This window comes from Oncorhynchus tshawytscha, linkage group LG22 (genome assembly GCF_018296145.1).
Source record: "Oncorhynchus tshawytscha isolate Ot180627B linkage group LG22, Otsh_v2.0, whole genome shotgun sequence".
NCBI classification, from domain to species: Eukaryota; Metazoa; Chordata; class Actinopteri; order Salmoniformes; family Salmonidae; genus Oncorhynchus; species Oncorhynchus tshawytscha.
Window position 1 is genome coordinate 27,882,657 of NC_056450.1, and position 27,596 is coordinate 27,910,252.

General features: G+C 45.5%; 1 protein-coding gene across 7 annotated transcripts in view; it reads right to left on the reverse strand.

Moving 5' to 3' along the window:
* LOC112222241 (transmembrane and coiled-coil domains protein 1) overlaps positions 1–27,596 on the reverse strand; it is a 124,437-nt gene that overhangs the window by 8,506 nt on the left and 88,335 nt on the right. For 4 of the 7 annotated variants that reach the window (XM_024384962.2, XM_024384961.2, XM_024384963.2 and 1 more), the window contains one exon: positions 1,944–2,201. In XM_024384962.2, coding sequence (XP_024240730.1) covers positions 1,944–2,201 — 258 coding nt within the window. Of the gene's footprint in view, positions 1–1,943; positions 2,202–4,525; positions 4,738–6,929; positions 7,068–14,149; positions 15,123–27,596 lie in introns of those variants that run through there. The other 3 variants (XM_024384966.2, XM_024384965.2, XM_024384967.2) reach the window with 3 other exon arrangements.

Consider the following 27,596-nt stretch of genomic DNA (forward strand, 5'->3'; position numbering starts at 1 on the left):
CCTATCAGAAGCTTCTAAAGCCATGACATAATTTTCTGGAATTTTCCAAGCTGTTTAAAGCCAGGGTCAACCTAGTGTATGTAAACTTCTGACCCACTGGAATTGTGATACAGTGAATTACAAGTGAAATAATCTGTCTGTAAACAATTGTTGGAAAAATGACATGTGTCATGCACAAAGTAGATGTCCTAACCAACTTGCCAAAATGATCGTTTGTTAACAAGACATTTGTGGAGTGGTTGAAAAACGAGTTTTAATGACTCCAACCTAAGTGTATTTAAACTTCCGACTTCAACTGTATATATATATATACATACTATAAATATTATAGCACGTGCGTGTTTATAGTACACATATATCTCGGCTTGTTACAGAAATTGTAACTAGATAAATCAGCCCTTCTTGCTCAGTGAAATATAACAAACGAGGAGACTGGCTGACACACACACAATGATGATCTGTGCCTGAGCCCAACATCTTGGTGATTTACAGTACCAGTCAAAAGTTCGGACACACCTACTCATTTAGGGCTTTTTCTATATTTTTACTACTTTCTACATTATAGAATAATAGTGAAGACATCAAAACTATGAAATAACACATATAGAATCATGAGGTAACCCAAAAAGTGTTAAACAAATCAAAATATATTTTATATTTGAGATTCTTCACAGTAGCCACCCTTTGCCTTGATGACAGCTTTGCACACTCTTGGTATTCTCTCAACCAGCTCATGAGGTAGTCACCTAGAATGCATTTCAATTAAACAGGTGTGGCTTGTTAAAAGTTAATTTGTGTAATCTCTTTCCTTCTTAATGCGTTTGAGCCAATCAGTTGTGTTGTGACAAGGTAGGGTAGGGTGACAAGGTAGGGTGGTATACAGAAGATAGAAGCTTTTTTTCCCCCTTTAACGAGTCTGACGAGCCCAAAATGAAAAACATACTGCATTCCCGGGAACAGGCCAAAATCCCTGTCATTTGCGTGAAGAGACAATGAAGAAAAAGAGGACATAGGTCGGGCTGCCTTCAGGGAATTCGTAGGCAATCAAATAACCCCCCCCCCTGCCTTCTGTTCTTCCAGCTAAAATGCAATCATTGGAAAATAAAATCGACGACCTACGAGGAAGATTAAACTACCAACAGGACATTAAAAACTGTAATATCTGTAATATACTTCATGGAATCATGGCTGAACAATGACATTATCAGCAGACAGCTGGCTGGTTATACACTGTATCAGCAGGATAGAACAGCGGCGTCTGGTAAGACGAGGGGTGGTGGACTATGCATATATGTAAACAACAGCTGGTGAACAATATCTAAGGAAATCTCGAGGTTTTGCTCGCCTGAGGTAGAGTATCTCAACAGGACAATGACCCAACACACCTCCAGGCTATTTGACCAAGAAGGAGAGTGATGGAGTGCTGCATCAGATGACCTGGCCTCCACAATCACCCGACCTCAAACCAATTGAGATGGTTTGGGATGAGTTGGACTGCAGAGTGAAGGAAAAGCAGCCAACAAGTGCTCAGCATATGGAGGAACTCCTTCAAGACTGTTGGAAAAGCATTCCAGGTGATTAACAGTGTGTAAAGCTCTCATCAAGGCAAACGGTGGCTACTTTGAAGAATCTCAAATATAAAATATATTTTGATTTGTTTAACACTATTTTGGTTACTACATGATTCCATATGTGTTATTTCATAGTTTTGAAGTCTTCACTATTATTCTACAATGCAGAAAATAGTTAAAATAAAGAAAAACCCTGGAATGAGTAGGTGCCTCCAAGAATTTGACTGGTACTGTATATTGTCATCATATATGCGATCATTTAGCAGACCTGTTATCCAGTAAAAGTAGTACTGTCTTGTGTATTGTCATTCCATAATGTTTTGTGGTTTCATATTAAAATGAATAAAACTTTGATCATAAAACAATGCTCACCTGTTTGATGCGGGCACTCTGCTGCTTGTCAGCATTGTTGGCCAGTTTGAGGTACTCGGCCACGTTGTCGTCTCTGGCCGTCTGCTCAATCTTGATCTGCTCTGTGAGCTTGAGGATCTTCTGCTGCAGCTGGGCGATAGCCTGCTTGGTACGCTGGGGGTCCGGGGTGCCATCTTCACCCCCGAGGAACGACCCATCAGCGCCACACAACACTGCCTGGGGGGTCTGAGCCAAGCCACTCACCTCCAACCGCTCAATCTGGAGAAAAGGAGGGGGAGATTAAAAAGTGTAAATTGCATATTGAGGAAGCTCGGTCATTCCTGAGGTTTTGCTGACATGCTGGTCTGAGAAAGAGAGACTTCTTCTGCAATCCCCTCTGCTAAAGACGCAAATCTGTGTCAGCAAGGGAGGCCACTATCTGTCAGCTCATTCTGAAGTGTGTGACTCATGATCGCAATATTTCTACAACAAAAATAACCCATTTCCTTCCATATGCCCAGAATCAATACTGACTGTGTAGCATGGCATATAAAATAGAGAGTAAATAGAACCTTTCTGCTTAGTCAAAAAGGTTGATCATGAGTGGTGGTGGATAATCATTGAACCTAATCGCAAAAATGTGCCTACAGCTCATCAAGTTTGACAGGATGTTGGATTTGTGATTACAGAGTCAAAGTTGTTCCACACAGATTAGGTCTACCTGTCTATGTCTGTAGAACACAGACAACCGTTGCTTTTAAACAATTCCACAGAAATTGTTATTTTTTTCCCAATTCAAATTGTCAGGAATTTTGCTTGGACTTTCTGGGAGGGGTTGCAACACTAATTTACCAGGCATGCCAAAACTTCATCCCATCAAAACAGGCTGAAATTCCAGGTGGTCTTTTCAAATAGCTCTTACACTAAAAGGGATTTATCAGAATTTTCAAAATATTATTCCAACCTCATAGTGTGGAAATAAATATATAAAACACAGGAAATCAGGTTTTTGACTGCAGTGGGCCTTTAAAATCTATGTCTAACAAAAACCAATGCACAAGGAATTTTTTCACAGAAAGGCCTACCATCAGTAACACACTACGCCGCCATAGTGGAGTTTGGAGTGTGACTGTTTGAAGTTGTGGACAGGTGTCTTTTATACTGATAACAAGTTCAAACAGGTGCCATTAATACAGGTAACGAGTGGAGGACAGAGGAGCCTCTGAAAGAAGAAGTTACAGGTCTGTGAGAGCCAGAAATCTTGCTTGTTTGTAGGTGACCAAATACTTATTTTCCACCATAGTTTGCAAATAAGTTTGTGAAAATCATTACAAATCCTACAATGTGATTTTCAGGATTTTTTTTCTCATTTGGTCTGTCATAATTGAAGTGTACCTATGATGATAATTACAGGCCTCTCTCATCCTTTTAAGTGGGAGAACCTGCACAATTGGTGGCTGATTAAATACTTTTTTGCCCCACTGTAATTTAACAGTAGAAATGTATAACATTTTAATGTGAAATGAACACAACCAGTCATGTTTTCATCTGATCAGCAAACAAATCAAAAAGTAGGCTGATTTCAAAGCTGATTAACACCAAAAAGCTTTTCATTCACTTATTCGGTCTCTGCCAAATATGATCTATTGTCTCAGCAAAATGACTGCATCATGAATGCCTTCATTACTTGTTAAAGAGACAGCGCACACTGCTATAAAATAAGCTACTTCTATACAAATGTTGTTGATCAGTACAATAAATGAAGTCTCAAATGGAAGGGAAACAGATTGATTCTATTTGGAAGGGAAATAGATTGTTTGTCATCTGTAGCCCCATGAAATCAGCCAAAACAAGCTCAATAATTAAATGCATGCACACACTCATATTGAATATACCTACACCTATATTGTGGATAGGCCTAGGCTACATCTTGATTCACCCAGTTTATCAATAGAGAAGTATTCTGTAACTTAAGTGCAAATGGCAGGTGGGAGCTATAATATATATTCCGATGCTATGTACACTTGGCTCCTCTTTTCTATATTATTGTGATTGAATGATTACTTAATTCAGAATGTATGTGCAGTTCAAATTTGAATCAATGACTGAAAAATGCATATTTTCAACATCCTAAAAATGTGTCTTTTCAAAGTCCATATAAGAGGTCGCTTCGATGTCCGGAAAGTACGTATTTTCGATGTCCTGAAAATACCCATTTTCAACACTCATTTAAGATTTTGTTAATTTGTGTATAAGACATATTTTCGACATCCTAAAACGAAGTCTTCAAGCCTTTCACTTAAAAGCTGAAATGCACGTGATGTCAAAGTCTAGAAAATACGTCTAAAATACGTATTTTGAACTTCGTTTTGCTTACTGGGAAGTATTTGCACGTCGAAGTTGAGACATACAAAACCGGCCAGTTGCTCACCTGCCTGCACAAATATGACTAATTGAGCACAGGCACCACACTGTAACCACAGCTTCCGGTGTTTGAGACGCCTTTACGAAACTACAATGCGCAGTCTATTGAAACCAAGACACCTGATAGGCTACGTTTAAAAGGACAAGGGACATCGAAACCAAAATCTAATCTATCTCACCTTGCCATTCGTCAATCGGAGTACTTGTTCCCAATGCATTTTCCCTTATTCCCGTAGTCAGTTTTCATCTGTCCAGCAGCTTCTTTTATAAAATCCCAATGTATCCCGCTCCGAGGCTTTGCCGGTTTCTCACAACACAACACTCCAAACTTGTGAAAGTTGAAGTGTACCTGAAACTGGCTATCCTCCTCTCCCCGACGCTCCTCCCACTCTCCTTCCCTCCCCGTCGCGCGACAGAGGTGACATCATCCTCCAATCCCGCCTCGAGCCAAGTGCAAGAGGTGCTCAAACGTCAACCATTAACCACTCGTGTCCCGATGATAGTGTTCAAGAACAGTACTTTAGTCAGCGACATAAGATCGATTGTTCATGTTTATTTATATCAAGCAACTTGGTAAATTCAGGTGCATAAGAGAGACATTTTTTTAAATGTTTGAGTTGAACAAAAGGATTTTATGTCTCAAGATAAATATGAGTGGCTATGAGGGGGGAGAAATGCATTCCTCATTTGAACACAGTATCCCAGTTTAGCTTCAATATTAGTTTCTTTCTCAATATTCTCTTTTTCACTGTCACATTAGAATATTAATCATATCCTCAACATCAGTTTGCGAAATATTGATTGCTCAATCTCAAGGGCAAAGACAAGACTTGCACAATGCAAATTGTTTCTCAGAAAAAAATGGAACATAGGATGTTCTCCAAAAAAGGGGGAAAGGAAAATAAAATCTGACCTCTTCAACAACGTTTTGACCTTTACATGTAGCCCATTTACAGAAACAAACCCCTGGTGTTATAACTAGTCCTATAAAAACCCAACTTAATCTGGGTTTAATCATTCCATTCTGAAAACAGTTGATAAAACAGTCATTAACTCAGAGGTGGAGAAACTGACCAACAGAGTGCAGAAGGCAGAACAATGCACAAATTGCTGGGTGTGGAAATGAGATTGTATCAAATCTCTGCCTGTCCCTCATTCTGCCTCTCTTTCTGTGCCAAGCTGCCGCTGAAGAGAGGTGTCAGCGGGGCAAGCTCAACCAGGCTGACATCTTCAGATATGCCGCATAAACGCACACACACACACACACACACAACAACAAAGTGTGAAAAAGCCCCCTGTGGAGTGACGTTGATGCCCATGCCTTTGATCGGGTGCATTTCAGATGCCAAGTGCATTCTTCGTTTTAACAGATGTTACGGCTACCATGAATCACCAGTGGTGGGAATTGGAAGCGATTCGTGACAGCTGAACTGTGAGGTGTCAGAGGATCAGTCTCACTGAACCTATACTGTAAGTCAGGGTTCCCCAACTGGCAAGGATTATTATTTGCCCCCCCCCCACAAGTTTTCTGAAAATAATAATTATAATAACAATAATAGTTGGTCATAAAAAACACCAGCAAATCAGCTCCAAGTGATTTCCATTTAGGAAATCTGTTCCAAAGTTTTCCCATGCATAATAGTGAAAGATATATGTGATCATATACAAATGTAAGCAAGATTTGAAATTATTATGTTTTAGTCTAATATGAATATCCGTTTAGGCTTCTTTGCAGTCAATCTGCAGTCTACAAATTATTTGCTGGCCCCCAGGCCAAGAAAAAATAAACCCGCAGCTGAATCTAGTTGATGATCCCTGCCATAGGCCTTCAGCAGCCTCTATGTCGTGATTACTCAGATAGGTAACTAAACCAATTAGAAATCTTATAATGAGTACTTAATGGCCCAAGAAGAAAACAAGCATGTTATTAGGACAGAAATTCTACTCATTTTGCTATGGGGAAAATTTGATTTTTTTTTCAGTTTTAAAGCTAATTCTAACCATTTTACAATGACTTATGCCATGTTAATGATATCTGAGTGAGAGTGACTTACAAAATCAATGAGAGCCCCCTGGAGGTCAGGGCCCCTGGGCACATGCCATGCGTGCCCGCTCAGTATTCGGCCATGATTACTACAAGTTCAGATAACTGGCTAGACTAACTTACCAATGTAAGAATTGTTAGCTGACATGGCTAATTGAGTGACTGTCAGTGACTGACAAAACAAGAGAAAAACTGATGATCCACAACCACATTCTTAACTTACACCTTGTGTATTCTACTATTCTAACGCTCAACTGTAAGTTGAGACCCCGACTGAGTTCCTAAGCTAATTGTCGCTTATGCCTGGAGCCGGCCCTGAGCTGAAGTGAAAAGTCCCAATTGAGTCACGCCACCGACTGACAAGGATATGAATCAGAGAACACTTTTCTGCCGTGTGCGTAGAGTAGGGCAGCAATGGCATCGAATGTTACATTTAACGCATTTGACTGGCACCACATATCTACTTGTTGTTAGACGTTGACTAGTGACCTGGGTAGGGGCATTTTACAAGTCAATGTTACAATAACGCATATACTTACATGATGTGTTCTGTTGAGAATCCATAGGCCTTTATCTAGATCATCCGTTTGTCCAATATCCATTATGAACACTATTGACGCAACATCATGGTCACTGCTGCATCTCACCAACTACTCCACTCATCATTCTCAGCCACCTGGAATATGATCACGAGGCCCAAGCTTTTCAAATACCGCTCAGTACAGTGTCCCCCCCCCCCATACATTAGGCTACTAGTGCGTCATCAATGATAAGACTAGGCTACATATCTTTAACTGCAGAAGTGAGATCAAAGATATGATGACACAGGTTAATTGTGGCCTTGGAAACGGCCCACTAAAATAACTATCTGGCCGCTAACTATGAGATAGATAAAGGAGAGAGGCCAAGCAATGGTTGAGTCAGCTGACCACAGTGAACCTAGAGTTCCCTGAAAAGCAACGCAAAGATACAAGCTTCCCTGTGATAAGGAGGAGCTCAGAGACACTCACAGACTGGCACAGGAGTAATCCATCCACTCCCATAAACCTGGCCAAAAATGCACACTAAGCAAGACTATATAGGTGGTACAGATGCAAGAACGCATGGGGCTCTCTCACACACACACACACACACACACACACACACACACACACACACACACACACACACACACACACACACACACACACACACAGCAAAAGGAGCATGATAATCTGTCATTATTCCATAATGCCCATCTCCTCTATCAGAGTATGACCTACATTTTATCTTGATAAACAATTTATGAGCTAGTAGGAAGGGAGGACAGACTCTAATAAGGGCTGTATAAAAGCAGATTCCTCCAAATGCCCTAGAGATCCACACCAACTCAGAACACATTACCATAGTGACAGTGTTCCATCTGATCCACAGAAGCAAGGGGTAAAAGGTTATGAAACTAATCTGGAGTGTGAAATTCAGTCATTTAGATATGATCCGAGTCTGAGCCAACATCTCCTCAGAGAGCGGAAGGAAGGGAGAGAGAGAGAGAAAGAGAGTGAAAAAGAGAAAGAGAGAGCTAGATAGATGTACTTGGCCACTGAGAAAATATACTCACTCCAAACTCAGTACAACTGTGACGAGCACACCTTACTGTTTACACCTAGACGGAGTATATCTCTGTCTGTATACAGTACACATGCACACAGCACATACAGTTCAGATTATAGTGCAACGTTTATCCCTGACTGCATCATAGGTTCCAATATGATATAGTGTACATGATATGGTGTAATATAGAGTATGTGTGTCATAGATTGGACCTATTTATTCCCTGTAGCCCTGGCCTAACTAACGCGTCAGCCATAAGTCGATTCCTTATCAGTGCACATACCAGTAAGTGGGTAAGTGCAAAAATCGAAGTGAATTGCAGTTCCCCATTTCACGTGCATTATCTGCACTCTTAGAAAAAAGGGTTCCAAAAGGGTTCTTCCGCTGTCCCCATAGGAGAACCCTGTTTGGTTCCATGTAGAACCCTCTGTAAAAAGGGTTGTACCTGCAACCAAAAAGGGTTTTCAAAGGGTTCACTTATGGGTACAGCCAAAGAACCATTTAAGGGTCTTGATAGCACCTTTTTTCTAAGAGTGTGTAATGTCTCTGGCCATCTGCAGGCTCAAGTTTAGTGCATGTATCACACTTATCAGAGCATACAGTAAGGTGAACCCAGAAGATCATTGTACCTCCGCTGCATGTGAGATTGTGAGGGAAACCCAAGGAGAGAACACAGGATACCCCCAGGCTGGAAATGAAACATTGTACAGTAACTAAGGTAAAACTCTGTTAATTACCCTAACGCTCAAACCCACCCGCACACTCAATGACCTGACTGCTAAATAGAGAGAGAGAGAGAGAGAGAGAGACAGAGACAGAGAGAGAGAGAGAGAGAGAGAGAGACACAGAGAGAGAGAGACAGAGAGAGAGACACAGAGAGAGAGACAGAGAGAGAGATAGAGAGAGAGACAGAGAGAGATAGAGAGACAGAGAGAGAGAGAGACAGAGAGAGAGAGAGAGAGACAGAGAGAGAGACAGAGAGAGAGACAGAGAGAGAGACAGAGACAGAGAGAGAGTCAGAGAGAGAGAGAGACAGAGAGAGATGGAGAGAGAGACAGAGAGACAGAGAGAGACAGACAGAGAGAGAGAGACAGAGAGAGAGAGACAGAGAGAGAGACAGAGAGAGAGAGACAGAGAGAGAGACAGAGAGAGAGACAGAGAGAGAGACAGAGAGAGAGAGAGAGAGAGAGAGACAGAGAGAGAGAGACAGAGAGAGAGATGGAGAGAGAGAGAGACAGAGAGAGAGATGGAGAGAGAGACAGAGAGACAGAGAGAGACAGACAGAGAGAGAGAGAGACAGAGAGAGAGACAGAGAGAGAGAGACAGAGAGAGAGACAGAGAGAGAGACAGAGAGAGAGACAGAGAGAGAGAGAGAGAGAGAGAGACAGAGAGAGAGACAGAGAGAGAGACAGAGAGAGAGACAGAGACAGAGAGAGAGACAGAGAGAGAGACAGAGAGAGAGAGAGAGAGAGACTAGTCTTGTGGCTTCATTCTAGGTCAACAATGTTGACATTTCAAACAGTTTAAGCCCAGGTGTAAAGTTAGCCAAAGTCATGTTGTAATACAGTTTATTCTAAATATACATATACAGTAGAATTTCATAACTGATATTTATTCAAGCCTCATGACCCAGTGCTAAACATAACAGAAGAAAACCCAACTTCATATCCATATCTTAACAAGGATTTCACATTCACATGATTATGCAAGATCGACACCTGAATCACTTTCTCTACACATCTAGACTTCAACTAAACATGCTTAAATTCAATCTCCCAGAACCCACCATATCACAGATCGGAATCAGAAATGTGGATAGGAATGTGTCTTTGTGTAGATAAGTGTAACAGGGGAGGTTTGAGAAGGGGAATACAGAGAGGAGAAGAGTAAGTGGTGTCGAGAGGAGAGGTGAGAGAGGGCAGAGGAAAGATGACAGGACTACTTCTATAAGAGGATGACCCCACCAGTGAACCACTTACTGTAAGAGACAGTCCTGACCTGCGGGGTCGGTATGTGGTCCTACTGCATGCGGTGTGTGTTTTATAAACATTAGTGTTGTAAGTGTGTGTGTGTGTGTGTGTGTGTAGGATTATGACATTTCCCAGGCCTGTGGTGGATCTTTGTAAGCCAGTCCTGGTTTCTTAGGGTGCTGACCAGCTTTGCCTGGATCAGTAGCTGTTACACAACCAACCAGTCCCTGGACAAACAGGCACACCCTGTTAGGGAGGCTGGGGGAAGGTTTGGGTGGACCCCCGCCCCACAGATGAACACTAATCTTACTAGTATCTGGTTGACCTGCCTGATGGACACCAGGAAAGACCCCTAATGGCTTCTGGGTCATTTACATCTTAGTCATTTAGCAGACGCTCTTATCCAGAGTGACTTACAATTAGTGCATTCCATCTAAAGATAACTAGGTGGGACAATCACATATCACACCTTTGACTAGGCTAAGTGGGAGCTGACCTCCCATAGGGGTGGGGCGGACAAGACACCAGAGGTGGCAGAACAGAGTACCCGGGTTGGGATGTAGGGTTTGAGTATAGCCTGACGGTAGGGAGGGGCAGTTCCCCTTGCTGCTCTGTAGCCAAGCACCAGGGTCTTGAAGAAGGTTGAACCCCAGGTGGCCTGCAGCATTCTGAATAAGTTGCAAGGGTTTGATGGCACAAGTGGGGAGCCCAGCCAACAGAGAGATGCTGACGTGAGAGGCCATCTCCAGATCCACCACATGTCAGATATTTACTCATCTGGGGCCTCATTTATCAATATTGCCTATTCTAAAATACTACTTACAAATGGAATAGAACATTAGTACACAATGAAAAAGTGTGATTTATTAAACAATCCTACAAGCATCATACGCACACCAGTAGGAGATAACCATTGATAAATATCAATTGTTCTCAGCCTCAGTTCTTGTCCACAACCTTGACTATTTTAATTCCAAAACACCTCTAATTAACCATATATGGTCAAAATCATCCATTTAAAGCCCGTGGGAATATACAACACCATATCATGAAATACAATGGTGCAACCAAAAAAAGATAACAAAACATTTTTTTAAGAGACTTAAAGAGAGGTGCTAGTGTCAGAGATGGAATACAACCAAAAGGTTATATTTGGCTCGCTCAGTTGTGGCTTGACCAGTAAAAATAAAACATAGCTACAAAGAGAGGACCATTAGGACAATTCAAGTTGCTTTAGCAATGGTAAATATACCTCAAATGAGTAGGCAACACTCACCAATAAGCCATCCATCCTCAACAACTCCCTCCTGTACACTCTTAGAAAAAAGGGTTCCAAAAGGTTTATTCGGCTGTCCCCATAGAATAACCTTTTTTGGCTCTATGTAGAACCCTTTTTAGCTCCAGGTAGAACCCTCTGTGGAAAGGGTTCTGCATGGAACCAAAAAGGATTCTACCTGGAACCTAAAGTGTTCTACTTGGAACCAAATAGTGTTCTTCAAATGGTTATCCTATGGGGACAGCCAAAGAACCCTTTTAGGTTCTAGATAGCTCCTTTTTTCTAAGAGTGTAGGCCTATAGGTCATCATTGCTGTCCTGCAGGATGAACGAGTCGTGCGTTCCACCTGACCACCACATTCAGCAGTGTCTTTTGCGCATCACATAACCTATCATTGCTCCATTTGTATTTGGGAACCCATGAATGGCAAAAAAAAACCTAGACTTCAACCTGTTGTGCGATGGTGTATGGAAATTGTATGTAACTGTTCATTTTGCTGATGATTGCATCCAAAACATTGGCTTATCGAGGGCTGTAAGATGCTGATCAAAGTGCCCTTTGCCAAAAACCTGATGGTTGATTAGCACTTGGATGTGCACCGGAATGACATGTGCCTTTCTAAAGTAGGTCTTAAATCCTCGCAACAATCCTTAAAGATTGGTTTTGGAAACGATATCTGATGAGTCAATCTGTACCTTCTGCAAAAAAAAAGTCCCACCTGTCTCTAAAAACAGGCTCTCTGTGAATTGCCAAAACAGAGCAAGATCAACCATCTCTGTTAAATGCCAAATCTTTCAACAGAGCAAGATCAGCCATCTCATCTCATTTGATTTCTCATTATCTCAGTCTTTCATAGCATTTCAATGGTTTCACTTTCACACGTGCCTCTAATTTAACAAATTACTGCACTTCATATGAATGATTATTGTAACAAATGCACGGAAGTGGTCAAATAAAATGATAACCTGTCACAATATGTTGCATGAAATCACAATGGAAATATAATGAAATCACTTAAAAAATATTTGTATTATTACTCACAATTTCAACATATATTTTCCCCATTCACTAGGGTACGTTTGACAAGCAGTTCCCTTTCCCACCACTTGGCCTATGCATAGTAATGGCTTTGAGTAAATTTACACACACTCTCAAGCAAACATTCATATTGATTTATCTCACACCGCGTGGAAATAGTTTCCGCACAGATTTGAGCATATGCATGGTTGATAAATGAGGCCTGTGGTCTTTTATACTGATCTAGTCTTGAGGGTGGTCTTTACCTCGCATGACATTTTACGTTCTTTCGCCTTGCTTCGCATATTTGGCAGTTTCTATGTCCATATGTTTGTGTGTGCTAATGAGAAATTCTGGCATTTCTTCATTCAACATGTTTGCATCTGATAACGCTGGGAAATGAACATAATCTTATGGGTTGCCATAGAAACCCATCTATAATTACAGTATGATTAATCCAGCTGAAACTTGATCACTCAGTCATGACCCCAAACACAACAAATAAACTCCGTCCTCCTAACTGTTCTGGTAAACAGCCCAAAAGAGTTACAGAGACACAAAGGATTCACAAGAACATTATTCACTCAACCTCTGTCATATCGACTTTCTTTCTCAAAAAATGATAAGATACAATATGTTTCAATGAAACCTTCACAGGTTAAGGAAAGTTTGTCCATGTTTTGTGAATGTGGGTCTATTCTTGACTCAGAGAGATCACAGATCTGATAGGACTGATTAGAACTGACAAGACTGATGTGTGTGTGTGTGAGAGTGAGTGTGTGAGTGTGTGAGTGTGCCAAGACCTCAGGACACCTGAATTAAGTCTAGCTAGAACATCAGAGCATGTGAGTGTTCCATGTCAAAATTATCTTAATAAATGATTTAGCAGTAGAATGTACACAGCAGACCTTACAGTGTAGGACTATTCTAGGACTAGGGAGATCTTACTGCATAGCTCACTATGAGTTGGCAGACTGGGAGACACTGTGTTGGGCTAAGGATCTGGAATTCCCCTCTCTAGAGCAGTGCAAGCCAAACTCATCAACACAAGTTCCCAATGCCTCTCCTCTCCCGTTCTCCACTCCCCCACTCTCTTCCCTTCTCCTCTCTTCATCCCTCTTCTGCTCTTCTTCCAAATGTATACTCTCTCTGCTCTTTTCTTCCCTTTTTCCTCCTCTCCTCTTCTTTCCTGATGGTCTCAGTTCCCACCCAGCCCTGCCAAATTAAGCAGCTCTGATATTGAGGAAGGACAGTTTTGAATGGAAATCCGCTTTTTGTGTGCCTTTAAGGGGTTCGAATCGGACAACAATGAGGTCCATTCAATAGCTAGGGACAATTACATAACTCTGTGTGACGCTGGGCATGCAGTGATTTACACACACACACACACACACACACACACACACACACACACACACAGAGAGCTCACCAGCAGCTAACTTTTGTTGTGTGGAGGAATTCAGCGGGTCTGGGAGAAAAGCCTGTTGTGTCCACTTCCAACAGGAAAAAAACCACACAAGACTAAACTAAACTAAACTGGGAGCCTGTTGAAACATTATGGCTTAGCCCAGCCCAGCCATCACAACACAGGCTTTCAGTCCCCATGACGTCCTCTCAAAGCCTCTCAGTACAGGCCTCTGGACTCTACCCGCAACTCACAGCTCAAATCAAATGCGCTGTTAGGATTTCAAAATGGGTATGTACTGGTTCATGTAATGCAAGGACACTTTGATACATTGTAGACACATTAACACTCATAGACGCTGCATTTGGAGGGATACCCACATGGATGTGAACACATGCATATTAAATGAACGACAACATTTAGAGATGTACGTGCACATGCTGTGAGGTCCAACACAGATGAACACACACAGGCACACGCTGTATACAGATGGAGACTCACGGTTGTGGGGGAAGGAGGTGGAGAGGGGTCAGCAGTTATCAGGTTGAAGATGACCTCCATGATGGGGGGGTGCACGGAGCCTCACACAGCCTCATTGACACCTCAGAGGGAAAGGAGGCATCAGTCTGGCCCATAGGAGATGCCCACAGCCACATTGGACAGACTCACTAACAGGTCCTCTTGGAACAAAGTCCACTTCACACAGGGAATAAAAAAAGAGGGTCTAAGGTCCACTAGACAAAGAAGCCAAAGGAATGTATCAAGGCTGATCCACTGAGGCAGAGTCCACTGTCCAGCACAGGGCCTTCATCACAAGCAGAGTCCACTGTCCAGCACAGGGCCTTCATCACAAGCAGAGTCCACTGCTCAACCAGCCCATCCAACACCAGACCCCACTTTCAGACAGAGAACGAAATCCAGAGACCACAGTCACCACGGAGTCCACAGCCCTAGGAGACCCTGCTATCAGCCTGTCCTGCTATCAGCCTGTCCTGCTGACAGCCTGAGAGACTGATAGAGCAGCAGCTCTGCTGAATCCATGCTTCACTGATCACACAGCCTACGGAGAGGAGAGAGAGTCCAGCTAACGCCAAGCCTATGGAGCACACACACACATGCTTCAGCGAACACAACACCATAGGGCACAGCGCTCCTGGAAGAACAAGTACTCCTCGCAGCGTCGGGTGGTCCTGATGAAGGCTCGGAATGACAAGAAGTGACAGTTGAACTGAATAAAGTTGACTGCAGTTTGAACGCAGGGTTAACCGAAGGAAGGACTGACAGAAGATTGAACGTAGGGTTAACCGAAGGCAGAGTTGACTGCAGTTTGAACGCAGGGTTAAGTTTTCAGAGTCCACAGGGTGTAAAATCTACTGAGAGAGAAAAAGAGAGAAAGACAGACCCTGAGGACGGATGTGAGGGGATCGAGGGAGCAGGGAGGAGAAAAGAGCCCTCCAGGAGCTGTCACTGTGTGTGTGAGCGAAAGAACAAGAGGGAGGGAGAGAGGGAAGCGAGAGAGGGAGCGAGCGAACAGGGAAGGGGTGAAGAGGGAAAGTATTTTATTCTGACAGTTTTTGGGCCAGTGAAATTCCGCAGTTGGCTATCTGATGGAGAAAACATCTCATAAGGGTAGAAACAAACTGTCAAGGCTGAGCCAATTATCTTCCACAGGTTCAATGTCACAGCCAATGAGCACTGACGGCAAGCACACTGAAAACAACTACCTCACATAGCCTGCATACCACGACCAATGAGCTTTGATTAAATTAAACTCTCAGCCAATCAACTCTCACAGTCAGAATGCCCTGCTTTCATTTTAACACATCTCTTAGAAAATCATCTGCCTTAAATCCCAATTAGCCTTGCATCAGAAGCCTATGATCTCATCTCTGTTCCTACTGGATACTGCCACTGGGCCTGATGTTACTCAACACACATCCACATACTGTAGAAAACATGATGTCACAGTACTAAACAAAACCAGTGTTGTTCATTTGATTAAGGCTGACTAGGTTTTCTATCTGAGGAAACAGAATCAGTTTTAGCTGAAAAACAGCTACACCATAAACCCCTTTTCAGATTATACAGTCATATGACCAACAAGACCGTAATGCAGAAGTGTGTGTGTGTGTGTGTTTGTATACCAACGGCTCACAACCAATTAGGGGGAGAAGCGAAGCGGGGCACGTAGGGGGAAAGCAGGAGGGGGCTGCCAAAGAGCCTCTGTACAGAATTGAATTGAGGGAGGGAGAGGAGGATCTAGAGAGAAGGAGAAGGGAGGGCAGGGGGATGAATAAAAGGCTTTAATGAGGGACTGTGGGGGAGGGAGGAAGGGAGGGAATGGAGGGACCCACACCCAGAGAGAGAGAGAGAGAGGCTAGAGTTTAGGGGAAAGGCAGCTTACATAAGAGTAGGCCTCAGTTATTCTGAGGGTTCTGAGAGTGTGTGTGTGTGTGTGTGTGTGTGTGTGTGTGTGTGTGTGTGTGTGTGTGTGTGTGTGTGTGTGTGTGTGTGTGTGTGTGTGTGTGTGTGTGTGTGTAATGAATGAAAGTGGGCACATGGCTGCTTGCAGGCTTTATAAATCAACCCCCCTGCACTATTACCAAAGACACAGACAGGCCTATTGTCAAACTGCCCATCTGTAACGGCTTTCCTCCTCTTCGTCTGAGGAGGAGTAAGGATCGGACCAAAGCGCAGCGTGGTAAGTGTTCATGATGATTTTAATTAAAGAAAGCACTGAACACTGAATCAAAACAATAAACGATGACGTGAATGAACAAAACCAAAACAGTACCGTGTGGCCCAAACACACACACGGAAACAAACACCCACAAACCGAAAGTGAAACCCAGGCTACCTAAGTATGATTCTCAATCAGAGACAACTAACGACACCTGCCTCTGATTGAGAACCATACTAGGCCGAACACAAAAACCAACATAGAAAAACAAACATAGACTGCCCACCCCAACTCACGCCCTGACCAGACTAAAACAAAGAATAAAATAACAGAACTATGGTCAGAACGTGACACCATCACTAAAGCAATATTCTCTTTATCTGCTATCCACGGTCAACGACGACCATTTATTCAAGCCTCTGAAGTGGTGCATTTCCATGTAAAATGACCCCTGAGCACCAACATGAAGTTCAGAGGAGCATGTCAAATTGGGTGTCAAATGAAAGCTAAGAGTTTATTATTAAGGCATATGCATTTTCCAACAATTTTCCACCATAAAAATGTGGAATGAACAAATGCTTTGATTTCTGGTCCAACAGATGGAAAAGGGGTCTTATAAAAAACCTACCAGGAAAAGTCTGAAAAAGTGATATACATCGAAACACAATAAATGTTGAAGACCCCTGCCAACGAATATCAACACTTATACTTCGTTTTGGAGAAACTATTTGCCTTCTGTAAATTTAAGAAACGTTGCCTTGTGCCTTGTAATTCCATTACCAAAAACCCACATATATTTAAGATATTTTCACATTTCTTGAGGGAGGATGAGGGAGGATAAGGAAAGTTCACAGAAATAAAAAGTAAAGGTAGACCTATCAAATAGTTGTAGTGTTTTTACTGATATCAGATTTGTTTATTAATTATTAAGTGATTAAAACTCTAACCAAATCGATAACGGAATTTACAGAAAATGACTGCAGTTAAATTGGCTACAATGGGAAATCATAGTCATTCCAAACCACAGTTGGGTCACCTGCTACTGTCCTCCCTTCCACTGGCATCCTGTTATGTTCAGCTCATAACTGTTTTCTTTCTGTCATCTGGTGGTCAAAGCAAGGGTGTGACAACAGTCTGGGAAAACCCTCCATCTCACTCTCCATTTCTCTCTCCCACTCTATTTCTCTCTCCAATGAATGTCAACTCTCCCAGCACATCCATGGATGTTGAAAAGTAGTTGAAATTTGGTCAGTCCGCCCTGGCCGGGCCAAATCTTAACCAATCATAACAACTATGTTTAACAAGTTTGGACAACACTGTACAGTTGAGAACAGTACAGTACAGAACATAACTGTACAGTAAAGAAAATTAGAGTAGGACATGTTAGAGTAGAGTACAGTATAATGTATTGTATTATACTCTACTGAACATATCTACTTTACTGTACCTTACTGTACTGAACATATCTACTTTACCTTACTTACTCTACTGTACTCTACTGTGATGTTCAAACTTATGAAACATAGATGTCTATGATTGTTTCAGATTTGGTCTGGACCAAACCAACCAAATGGTCTTGTTTGGGGCGAAGCTCATTACAATAATAGCCCGTATGTAGAAGAATGCCCAAATATGCTAAATAAGTATATTGCATAGTTCAACCTTTGTGTACCTATTTAGGATAAATCGCCATGAACAGAATGATATTCATAATGATGCACTTCTGCTTTGTACAGATCAGGGATCCATGATGTAATTCCATTACCGGATGTAAATCCACTTCACATACTGTAGTACCAAAATATATCATTTTAAACTCAAGGTGTCATGTCACACCCCATTCTTTCTGCCGACATCTTTGAATCTTAATTTTGAGCAGATATTTAGACATTTTTGTAAAACGTGGTCGCATAAAAAACTGAGGGGGACCAAACTTTGTATCTGCACAGTTCTTCCCATAAATGTGTTTTTGTGAAATGTTCTGTGTAAATGGTTCAAAGTAGTTCAAGTGCATAGAGTTGTATGGTTTGTTAAACTTTGAAATCAATGGTTTTTAGTGTTGGAATACACTTGAAAGAGAAAAATCTGAAATCATAATTCCGTTAGCGTGGAATTGCCCAAGTGCTGTTCAACATCATTACAGAACAGGTGTTATCTCTTCAGTCAAACAAGGTGAGCTGGCCTGGTACAAAGGGCCTACTTAAACATACATACACACATACTTATGCCCGCAAACACACACACACACACACACACACACACACACACACACACACACACACACACACACACACACACCTAGTTATGTTCTTCTATCCTCGTGGGGACCTAAAATATATTTCCATTAAAATTCCTCATTTCCCTAAAATAAACCTAACCCTTACCCTAACCCTAACCTTAACCCAAACCTAACCCCTTACCCTAACCCTAATTCTAACACTAACCCTAAACCTAACCCCCAAGCTTAAAATAGCCTTTGTCCTCATTGGGATGTGGTAAATGTCCCCACAAGGCATACATTTTCTTGTTTTACTATCCTTGTGGGCACTTATGGGTATTTTAAGCCCCCCCCCCACACCCCACACCCCACACCCCACACCCAATATGAAAAGACAATGAGGAACGTGATCACATACACTTTATACAGAACAATCAAACAAACATAATAACAGAACTGCTTTCTAGTCTTTTCTCATTAATATGTGTCAATCTATCAGTCAGTGAAAGACCAGTTCTGGAGTCTGACTGACCTAACTGGTTTCCAGATGCTTTCAGAGCTGACATCACATACATTCTCCACAGCTGAATTGAGTGCCGTTGCAGTCCCAGGTCTGTCTCTTAGGAGACCAAGCTACTTGAGCAGCTATGAATGTAACCCAGGGAATATCCAGGTCTTTTGAGTGACTCAGGAACTATTTAGTCATTCTGTAAAACAAGCCAAAGGCATTCAAAAGAGAGTCCACAAGACAGGACATTCTTTAGCGACATTCCTTGGTGGCACTACCATAAATGGCAGAGTAGCTATGTCACCTCGGTGAAGCGTATAGCGTCAGTGCTCCTGAAGCAGTCACTATGGATCACCTCCCTCAGGAGCTGCATGAATGTGAGTGGGTGAAGTTTCCCCTAACCACTGACACAGAATCAGATATAATTCCCCCTGAACAGATAAGGTTGAGATTGGGGGAGGGAAATCTGATCCTAGATCTGTGTATTTGGTTCACGTCAACCCGGAGCCGGACTGGGGCAATAAGATACAGATACTGCTGACAAAGAGAGAGTTTACTGCCACAAACCAATAGGGCCTTATAGTGGGATGGTAGGTAACACATGAAGAACAGCGCAGATGCAAAGTTTGGTAACAGAATGACTTTGTGTTTGTACTGTTTGTGTCGTCATTCTGTTACCAATTTTTTTCCCCCAAGTAAATGTGTCTTTGTAAACTTTCAGCGGAAATGGTTAAAAGTCGTCCTTGTGCATAGTGTTGTATGGTTTAGCTCAGCAATCATTGGTATTTGTTTGCATACATGTTGAAGTGTTAAATCTGAGTCAGCATCACTCTGCTACAGTAAAAAAATAAAAAATAAACACAGAGCTGTGTTTAATGGACTGTTTTGTCCACAGGCTGTAGGTGTGTGTGTTTATCAGGCCAGGGAGAAGCAAAACCTAATTCTATAGCTAGCCATTGTTCCCATAAGCCTTAGCCCTGTCTCATTTTATTGGCTTTAGGGATATTTATCCAGCAGCCACAACATTGACACATTTGGACACACACACGTAGTGAATGAGAATGTATGTGTAAAGACAAGCTGAGCTAGAATAATATTTGAATAGACAAGAACAAAACATTAAATCATCTGACTGATTTAGGTTGGACACTCATTTGGATTTCATTCATTTGGAAAAGGAAGCCAAATGTATTCGTCACTGGCTATAATATCCCCACAGTGTCATGACACAGAGGATGCTTCTAGCATTTAGCAGAGGCTCTCTAAATAGAGGGCTCTGGATTCCAGAGTACAAGGTGATGTTTTCCAGAATAGAAGGCTCTGGGGCATGTGAAATCCAGAGGACTGCCCTCAGCCAGGAAACACAACCACAACCTAGAATGATCATCTTCCTCATTCTGATTCCAAAGAGAGAAGCAAGTCCTGAACAGCTGCCAGGGTGGAACATGCCAGAAAGAGAAACCCAGGGACAACACAGACAGAACAGTTACAGGCCCTGGACTGAGAAGAAGGAAGAGAGAAAGAAAGAAGGGCATAAAGAACATGAAAAATGAAGAACATGTCAAATAAATAGAGACAGGGAGGGAGGGAGGGAGACAGGGAGGGAGGGAGGGGGACAGGGAGGGGGACAGGGAGGGGGGGACAGGGAGGGAGACAGGGAGGGAGGGAGACAGGGAGGGAGGGAGGGAGGGAGGGAGGGAGACAGGGAGGGAGGGAGGGAGGGAGGGAGGGAGGGAGGGGGGGACAGGGAGGGGGACGGGGAGGGGGACAGGGAGGGGGACAGGGAGGGAGACAGGGAGGGAGGGAGGGAGGGAGGGGGGGGGGGAGGGAGACAGGGAGGGAGACAGGGAGGAGGGAGGGAGGGAGGGAGGGAGGGAGGGAGGGAGGGGGGAGGGAGGGAGGGAGGGACAGGGAGGGGGACAGGGAGGGGACAGGGAGGGAGACAGGGAGGGAGACAGGGAGGGAGACAGGGAGGGAGACAGGGAGGGAGGGAGGGAGGGAGGGAGACAGGGAGAGGGAGGGGAGGAGGGAGGGAGGGAGGGAGACAGGGAGGGAGGGAGGGAGGGAGGGGGACAGGGAGGGGGACAGGGAGGGGGACAGGGAGGGGGACAGGGAGGGGAGACAGGGAGGGAGGGAGGGAGGGAGGGAGGGGGGAGGGAGACAGGGAGGGAGACAGGGAGGGAGGGAGGGAGGGGGGGGAGGGGGACAGGGAGGGGGACAGGGAGGGAGACAGGGAGGGAGACAGGGAGGGAGGGAGGGAGGGAGGGAGGGGGGGAGGGAGGGAGGGGGAGGGAGGGAGGGGGACAGGGAGGGAGACAGGGAGGGAGACAGGGGGAGGGAGGGAGGGAGGGAGGGAGGGGGAGGGAGACAGGGAGGGAGACAGGGAGGGAGGGAGGGAGGGGGGGGGGAGGGAGGGAGGGGGGGGGAGGGAGGGAGACAGGGAGGGAGGGAGACAGGGAGGGAGGGAGACGGGGAGGGAGGGAGACAGGGAGGGAGGGAGACAGGGAGGGAGGGAGACAGGGAGGGAGGGAGGGAGGGAGGGAGAGAGGGAGGGAGGGAGACAGGGAGGGAGGGAGGGAGGGAGGGAGGGAGACAGGGAGGGAGGGATGGAGGGGGGAGACAGGGAGGGAGGGAGGGAGGGAGGGGGGGGAGACAGGGAGGGAGGGGGGGAGGGAGGGAGGGGGACAGGGAGGGAGAGGGGGAGGGAGGGAGGGGGACAGGGAGGGAGGGAGACAGGGAGGGAGGGAGGGAGACAGGGAGGGAGGGAGGGAGGGGGGGGAGGGAGGGGGAGGGAGACAGGGAGGGAGGGAGACAGGGAGGGAGGGAGACAGGGAGGGAGGGAGGGAGGGAGGGAGACAGGGAGGGAGACAGGGAGGGAGGGAGGGAGGGAGGGGGGGAGGGAGGGAGACAGGGAGGGAGGGAGACAGGGAGGGAGGGAGGGAGGGAGACAGGGAGGGAGACAGGGAGGGAGGGAGGGAGGGGGGAGGGAGGGAGACAGGGAGGGAGGGAGGGAGACAGGGAGGGAGGGAGACAGGGAGGGAGACAGGGAGGGAGGGAGGGAGACAGGGAGGGAGACAGGGAGACAGGGAGGGAGACAGGGAGACAGGGAGGGAGACAGGGAGGGAGGGAGGGAGACAGGGAGGGAGGGAGGGAGGGAGGGGGAGGGAGGGGGAGGGAGACAGGGAGGGAGGGAGACAGGGAGGGAGGGAGACAGGGAGGGAGGGAGGGAGACAGGGAGGGAGGGAGGGAGGGAGGGAGGGAGGGAGGGAGGGAGGGAGGGAGGGAGGGGAGGGAGGGAGGGAGGGGGGAGGGCGGGACAGGGAGGGGGAGACAGGGAGGGAGGGAGACAGGGAGGGAGGGAGACAGGGGGAGGGAGACAGGGAGGGAGGGAGGGAGGGAGGGAGGGAGGGGGGAGGGAGGGAGGGAGGGAGGGAGGGGGGGATAGAGGACAACTACGAAAGAGAAGGATAGGGAGAAAGAGAGGGAGAGTGAGATGTAGACTGAGATCCATACACTCCCCACCATGTGGATAGGTTATGAGTTGTCAGGATGGGTGTGTGTGTGTTGGAGGTTACATAAAGGGAGAAGAGTGAAAGCTTTGTTTGGTCCTCAAGCCCCTAGGAGAGGAGACCCAATCTCAGGGCCCTCTAAACAATATCCTCCCCATTGAGAACAGGCTCCCCAGCCCCTCCTCTCCCATAAATGGGCTGGCTAGGAGCTACATAAACCACTGGGCAGATTATTACTAGAGGCTTTATGACTGAAGGACGAGACGCAGCCATGGTTCTAATGGCCGACCCAAACAGCAAGACCAGAGAAACACCACCAACAACAAAACACAGGCTTACTGCTCAGTCCCATTCTCTGGCGGGTGATATGGAATTGAATAGGGGCGACCTTCTGAAGTGAATAATACGTTTTCAATGCCCACTATGAAAAACTGGATCCATAAAGGAGGCTCTGAGGAGCTGGTCTGAACATGTGAACATAGTAGAGCACAGATTGTATCTAGCAATGGTTTTGGGCCTAGCCACTGTGCCTCGGTGCAGTTGGGTGTGGTAGATTAGAACACAGTGACCCTGACTCAACTCACCAATAGGGAATTTCATACAGGTTTACCTACGGTGTGCTAAGGAGACACATCTTGTCACAGATTACAGTGACGGTCGCAAGGTTTCCTCTAGTATGGGTGTGTGTCAGTAGTCCTGTACATACAGCCCATGTGTGTGAGCTAAGGTGTCCTGTTGAGTGTGTGGTTATGCATGCTCATACGTGTGTGTGTGTTTCCTATAGTAGGGGTGTGTGTCAGTAGTCCTGTACATACAGCCCATGTGTATGAGCTAAGGTGTCCTGTTGAGTGTGTGGTTATGCATGCTCATACGTGTGTGTGTTTTTGTCTTCAAAAGGATGGTAAGACAAGGACAATTCGGACAAGTGGAGACATTTCGCCAGTCCCCACAAGGATAAAGGTTATTTTAAGCTTAGGAGTTAGGTTTAGTGTTAGGGTTAGAATTAGGGTTAGAATTTCAGATTGAGGAGTTAGGTTTGGGGTTAAGGTTAGGGTTAGGTTTAGGGGTTAGGGAATATAGGATTTTGAAAGGGAATCAAAGGATAGTAAAACAAATGTGTGTGTGTGTGCCTAGTGGTTATGGTCAGTATTTACCAGACCTGGTCCTGTTTACACCCGTTTACACCTGTTTAAACCCGTCTCATCCTGATTATGCAACACAGATAAAGAGGGGTCGCTATCCCATAATGCCTTGCTGGCCATGTACAATACAGTGTATAGCAGGGGAAGTGTGTTGGCCGCAACACCCTGCCAGCCTATTAATGGGTAGGAAGACAGAGACTAGGACAATCTGTAAAAACCTTTAGTCCCTACACGGTTTGATCAGCCCCCCAAACACCCCTCTCCTGGTCCTGATGGCCCACTCATGCTCCAATATTGACCCAGCTGGCCCCTCTTCATTAGCCCTGGTAGGTGAGCTATAGGGAGGGTTTGGTGGGAGGATTCAGCCAGTCCAGTTCTGACCAGTTCAACCAGTTACAGTGTGAACTGGGCCACCAGCTAAGCCAGGACACTTGAGACAGGGAGCAGAGTGAGTCTACAGCGCCCTCTAGATGATACTGTACAGTACTGCAGGCTACCATTGGGAGAGGTAATGTAAGTGTAGAAATCTAGCACAGGGCTTCCCAAATGGTAGGTCAGGAGGACTGACTGGTGTGTACTGTAGCAGCTGGGTCATTGTGGGTACCAGTGCATAAAGCTGGGTCTGGTTTACTTTATAGGTCATGAAATTAAAAAGAAATGTGTGCGTGAGAGAGAGAGAGAAAAAAAGAGAGAAAGACAGAGGGGGAGAAGGGGAGGGGGTAGAGAGAGAAGAAGAGACCGAATGGGGTGAAGGGGAGGGGTAGAGAGAGAAGAAGAGACCGAATGGGGTGAAGGGGAGGGGTAGAGAGAGAAGAAGAGACAGAGGGGGAGAAGGGGAGGGGGTAGAGAGAGAAGAAGAGACAGAATGGGGTGAAGGGGAGGGGGTAGAGAGAGAAGAAGAGACAGAATGGGGTGAAGGGGAGGGGGTAGAGAGAGAAGAAGAGACAGAGTGGGGTGAAGGGGAGGGGTAGAGAGAGAAGAAGAGACAGAGTGGGGTGAAGGGGAGGGGTAGAGAGAGAAGAAGAGACCGAATGGGGTGAAGGGGAGGGGGTAGAGAGAGAAGAAGAGACAGAGTGGGGTGAAGGGGAGGGGTAGAGAGAGAAGAAGAGACAGAGGGGGAGGAGGGGGTAGAGAGAGAAGAAGAGACAGAATGGGGTGAAGGGGAGGGGTAGAGAGAGAAGAAGAGGCAGAGGGGGAGAAGGGGAGGGGGTAGAGAGAGAAGAAGAGACAGAGAGAGAAGAAGAGACAGAGGGGGAGAAGGGGAGGGGTAGAGAGAGAAGAAGAGACAGAATGGGGTGAAGGGGAGGGGTAGAGAGAGAAGAAGAGACAGAGAGAGAAGAAGAGACAGAGGGGGAGAAGGGGAGGGGTAGAGAGAGAAGAAGAGACAGAGAGAGAAGAAGAGACAGAGGGGGAGAAGGGGAGGGGGTAGAGAGAGAAGAAGAGGCAGAATGGGGTGAAGGGGAGGGGTAGAGAGAGAAGAAGAGACAGAATGGGGTGAAGGGGAGGGGGTAGAGAGAGAAGAAGAGACAGAATGGGGTGAAGGGGAGGGGTAGAGAGAGAAGAAGAGACAGAATGGGGTGAAGGGGAGGGGTAGAGAGAGAAGAAGAGACAGAATGGGGTGAAGGGGAGGGGTAGAGAGAGAAGAAGAGACAGAGAGAGAAGGGGAGTGGTAGAGAGAGAAGAAGAGACAGAGTGGGATGAAGGGGAGGGGGTAGAGAGAGAAGAAAAAACAGAATGGAAGAAGGGGAGGGGTAGAGAGAGAGGGAGAGAGAGAGAGAGAGGGGAGGGGTAGAGAGAGAAGAAGAGACAGAGAGAGAAGGGGCGGGGGTAGAGAGAGAAGAAGAGACAGAGAGAGAAGGGGAGGGGGTAGAGAGAGAAGAAGAGACAGAGAGAGAAGGGGAGGGGTAGAGAGAGAAGAAGAGACAGAGAGAGAAGGGGAGGGGTAGAGAGAGAAGAAGAGAGAGAGAGAAGGGGAGGGGTAGAGAGAGAAGAAGAGACAGAGGGGGAGAAGGGGAGGGGATCGAGAGAGAAGAAGAGACAGAATGGGTTGAAGGGGAGGGGGTAGAGAGAGAAGAAGAGACAGAGAGAGAAGGGGAGGGGTAGAGAGAGAAGAAGAGACAGAGAGGGAGAAGGGGAGGGGATTGAGAGAGAAGAGAGAGGGGGAGAAGGTCGAATCCCAGAGCTAGATTGAATTCCCGAGCTGACAAGGTAAAAAAATCTGTCGTTCTGCCCCTGAACAAGGCAGTTAACCATCTATTCCTAGGCTGTCATTTGAAATAAGAATTTGTTCTTAACTGACTTGCCTACTTAAATAAAGGTTAAATAAAAAATGTAGAGACAGAGAGGGAGTTGAGCGATGCATTGGTGACCACTAGGTGGTGCTATTACAACAGCAATGCATACCATCTCTGGGAAACTGTTTTCAGTTCCATCTCTCCTGACACACACGTATACAGACCATCTGCCTTAGAGCCCATTCTAGAATGCCTTTGGTCTGAGTAGCCAGGTCTGTGTCCCTGACCAAAGCTATTTCCTGTCAACATTCCTCTTTCTTTATTACATTCTTCCATTATTGTTCCACCTGTGTCAGATCTAACACACATCTATATCCCAATACATAACTGTATTGAGACATTACATAAAGACACACGTGTGAGTGGGTAAGGCGAGAGGAAAAGACAAGAGATGAAAGGACAGGAATGGTAAAACGGGGATGGATGATTGACGGCAATAGCAATTGGAACCAAGGCTAGCATACTGGGCGAGGCCATAGAATTACATTAGAACAATCAATTTAATAGGATCGTTGTGGGCCAGACTAAGTGCATATACTGTACTTGCAAGATAGAAGAAAGAGGAGATTGATCTTCAATATTACTTACACCTATTCGGTCCCTTCATATATGCACATCCTGAAGGATGTTGGGGATAGGATGAGGGGCCTTAGAGACTAAAATGACGCTCTCTGATAGGAGGATGTGTGTGAGAACATGGTAGGCTGGAATCTGATAGGTGGACTGGCGGACAAGGCAGTGCATGACAGGTCAGACGATGGTTACTGTGTGTGTGCTCTCCTGTGTGTTAACTGGGTCAGTGGACCAGAGCTGCAGAGCTGAGCTCAGCAATCTATATCCTCATCTATTATTCATCAAATACACACACACTCATATGCACTCAGGGAGTGGCAGGGAGAAACAGAACACACTCTCATATACACTCAGGGAGTGGCAGGGAGAAACAGAACACACTCATATGCACTCAGGGAGTGGCAGGGAGAAACAGAACACACTCTCATATACACTCAGGGAGTGGCAGGGAGAAACAGAACACACTCATATACACTCAGGGAGTGGCAGGGAGAAACAGAACACACTCATATACACTCAGGGAGTGGCAGGGAGAAACAGAACACACTCATATGCACTCAGGGAGTGGCAGGGAGAAACAGAACACACTCATATACACTCAGGGAGTGGCAGGGAGAAACAGAACACACTCATATACACTCAGGGAGTGGCAGGGAGAAACAGAACACACTCATATGCACTCAGGGAGTGGCAGGGAGAAACAGAACACACTCTCATATACACTCAGGGAGTGGCAGGGAGAAACAGAACACACACTCATATGCACTCAGGGAGTGGCAGGGAGAAACAGAACACACTCTCATATACACTCAGGGAGTGGCAGGGAGAAACAGAACACACTCATATGCACTCAGGGAGTGGCAGGGAGAAACAGAACACACTCATATACACTCAGGGAGTGGCAGGGAGAAACAGAACACACTCTCATATACACTCAGGGAGTGGCAGGGAGAAACAGAACACACTCATATACACTCTGAGTGGCAGGGAGAAACAGAACACACTCATATACACTCAGGGAGTG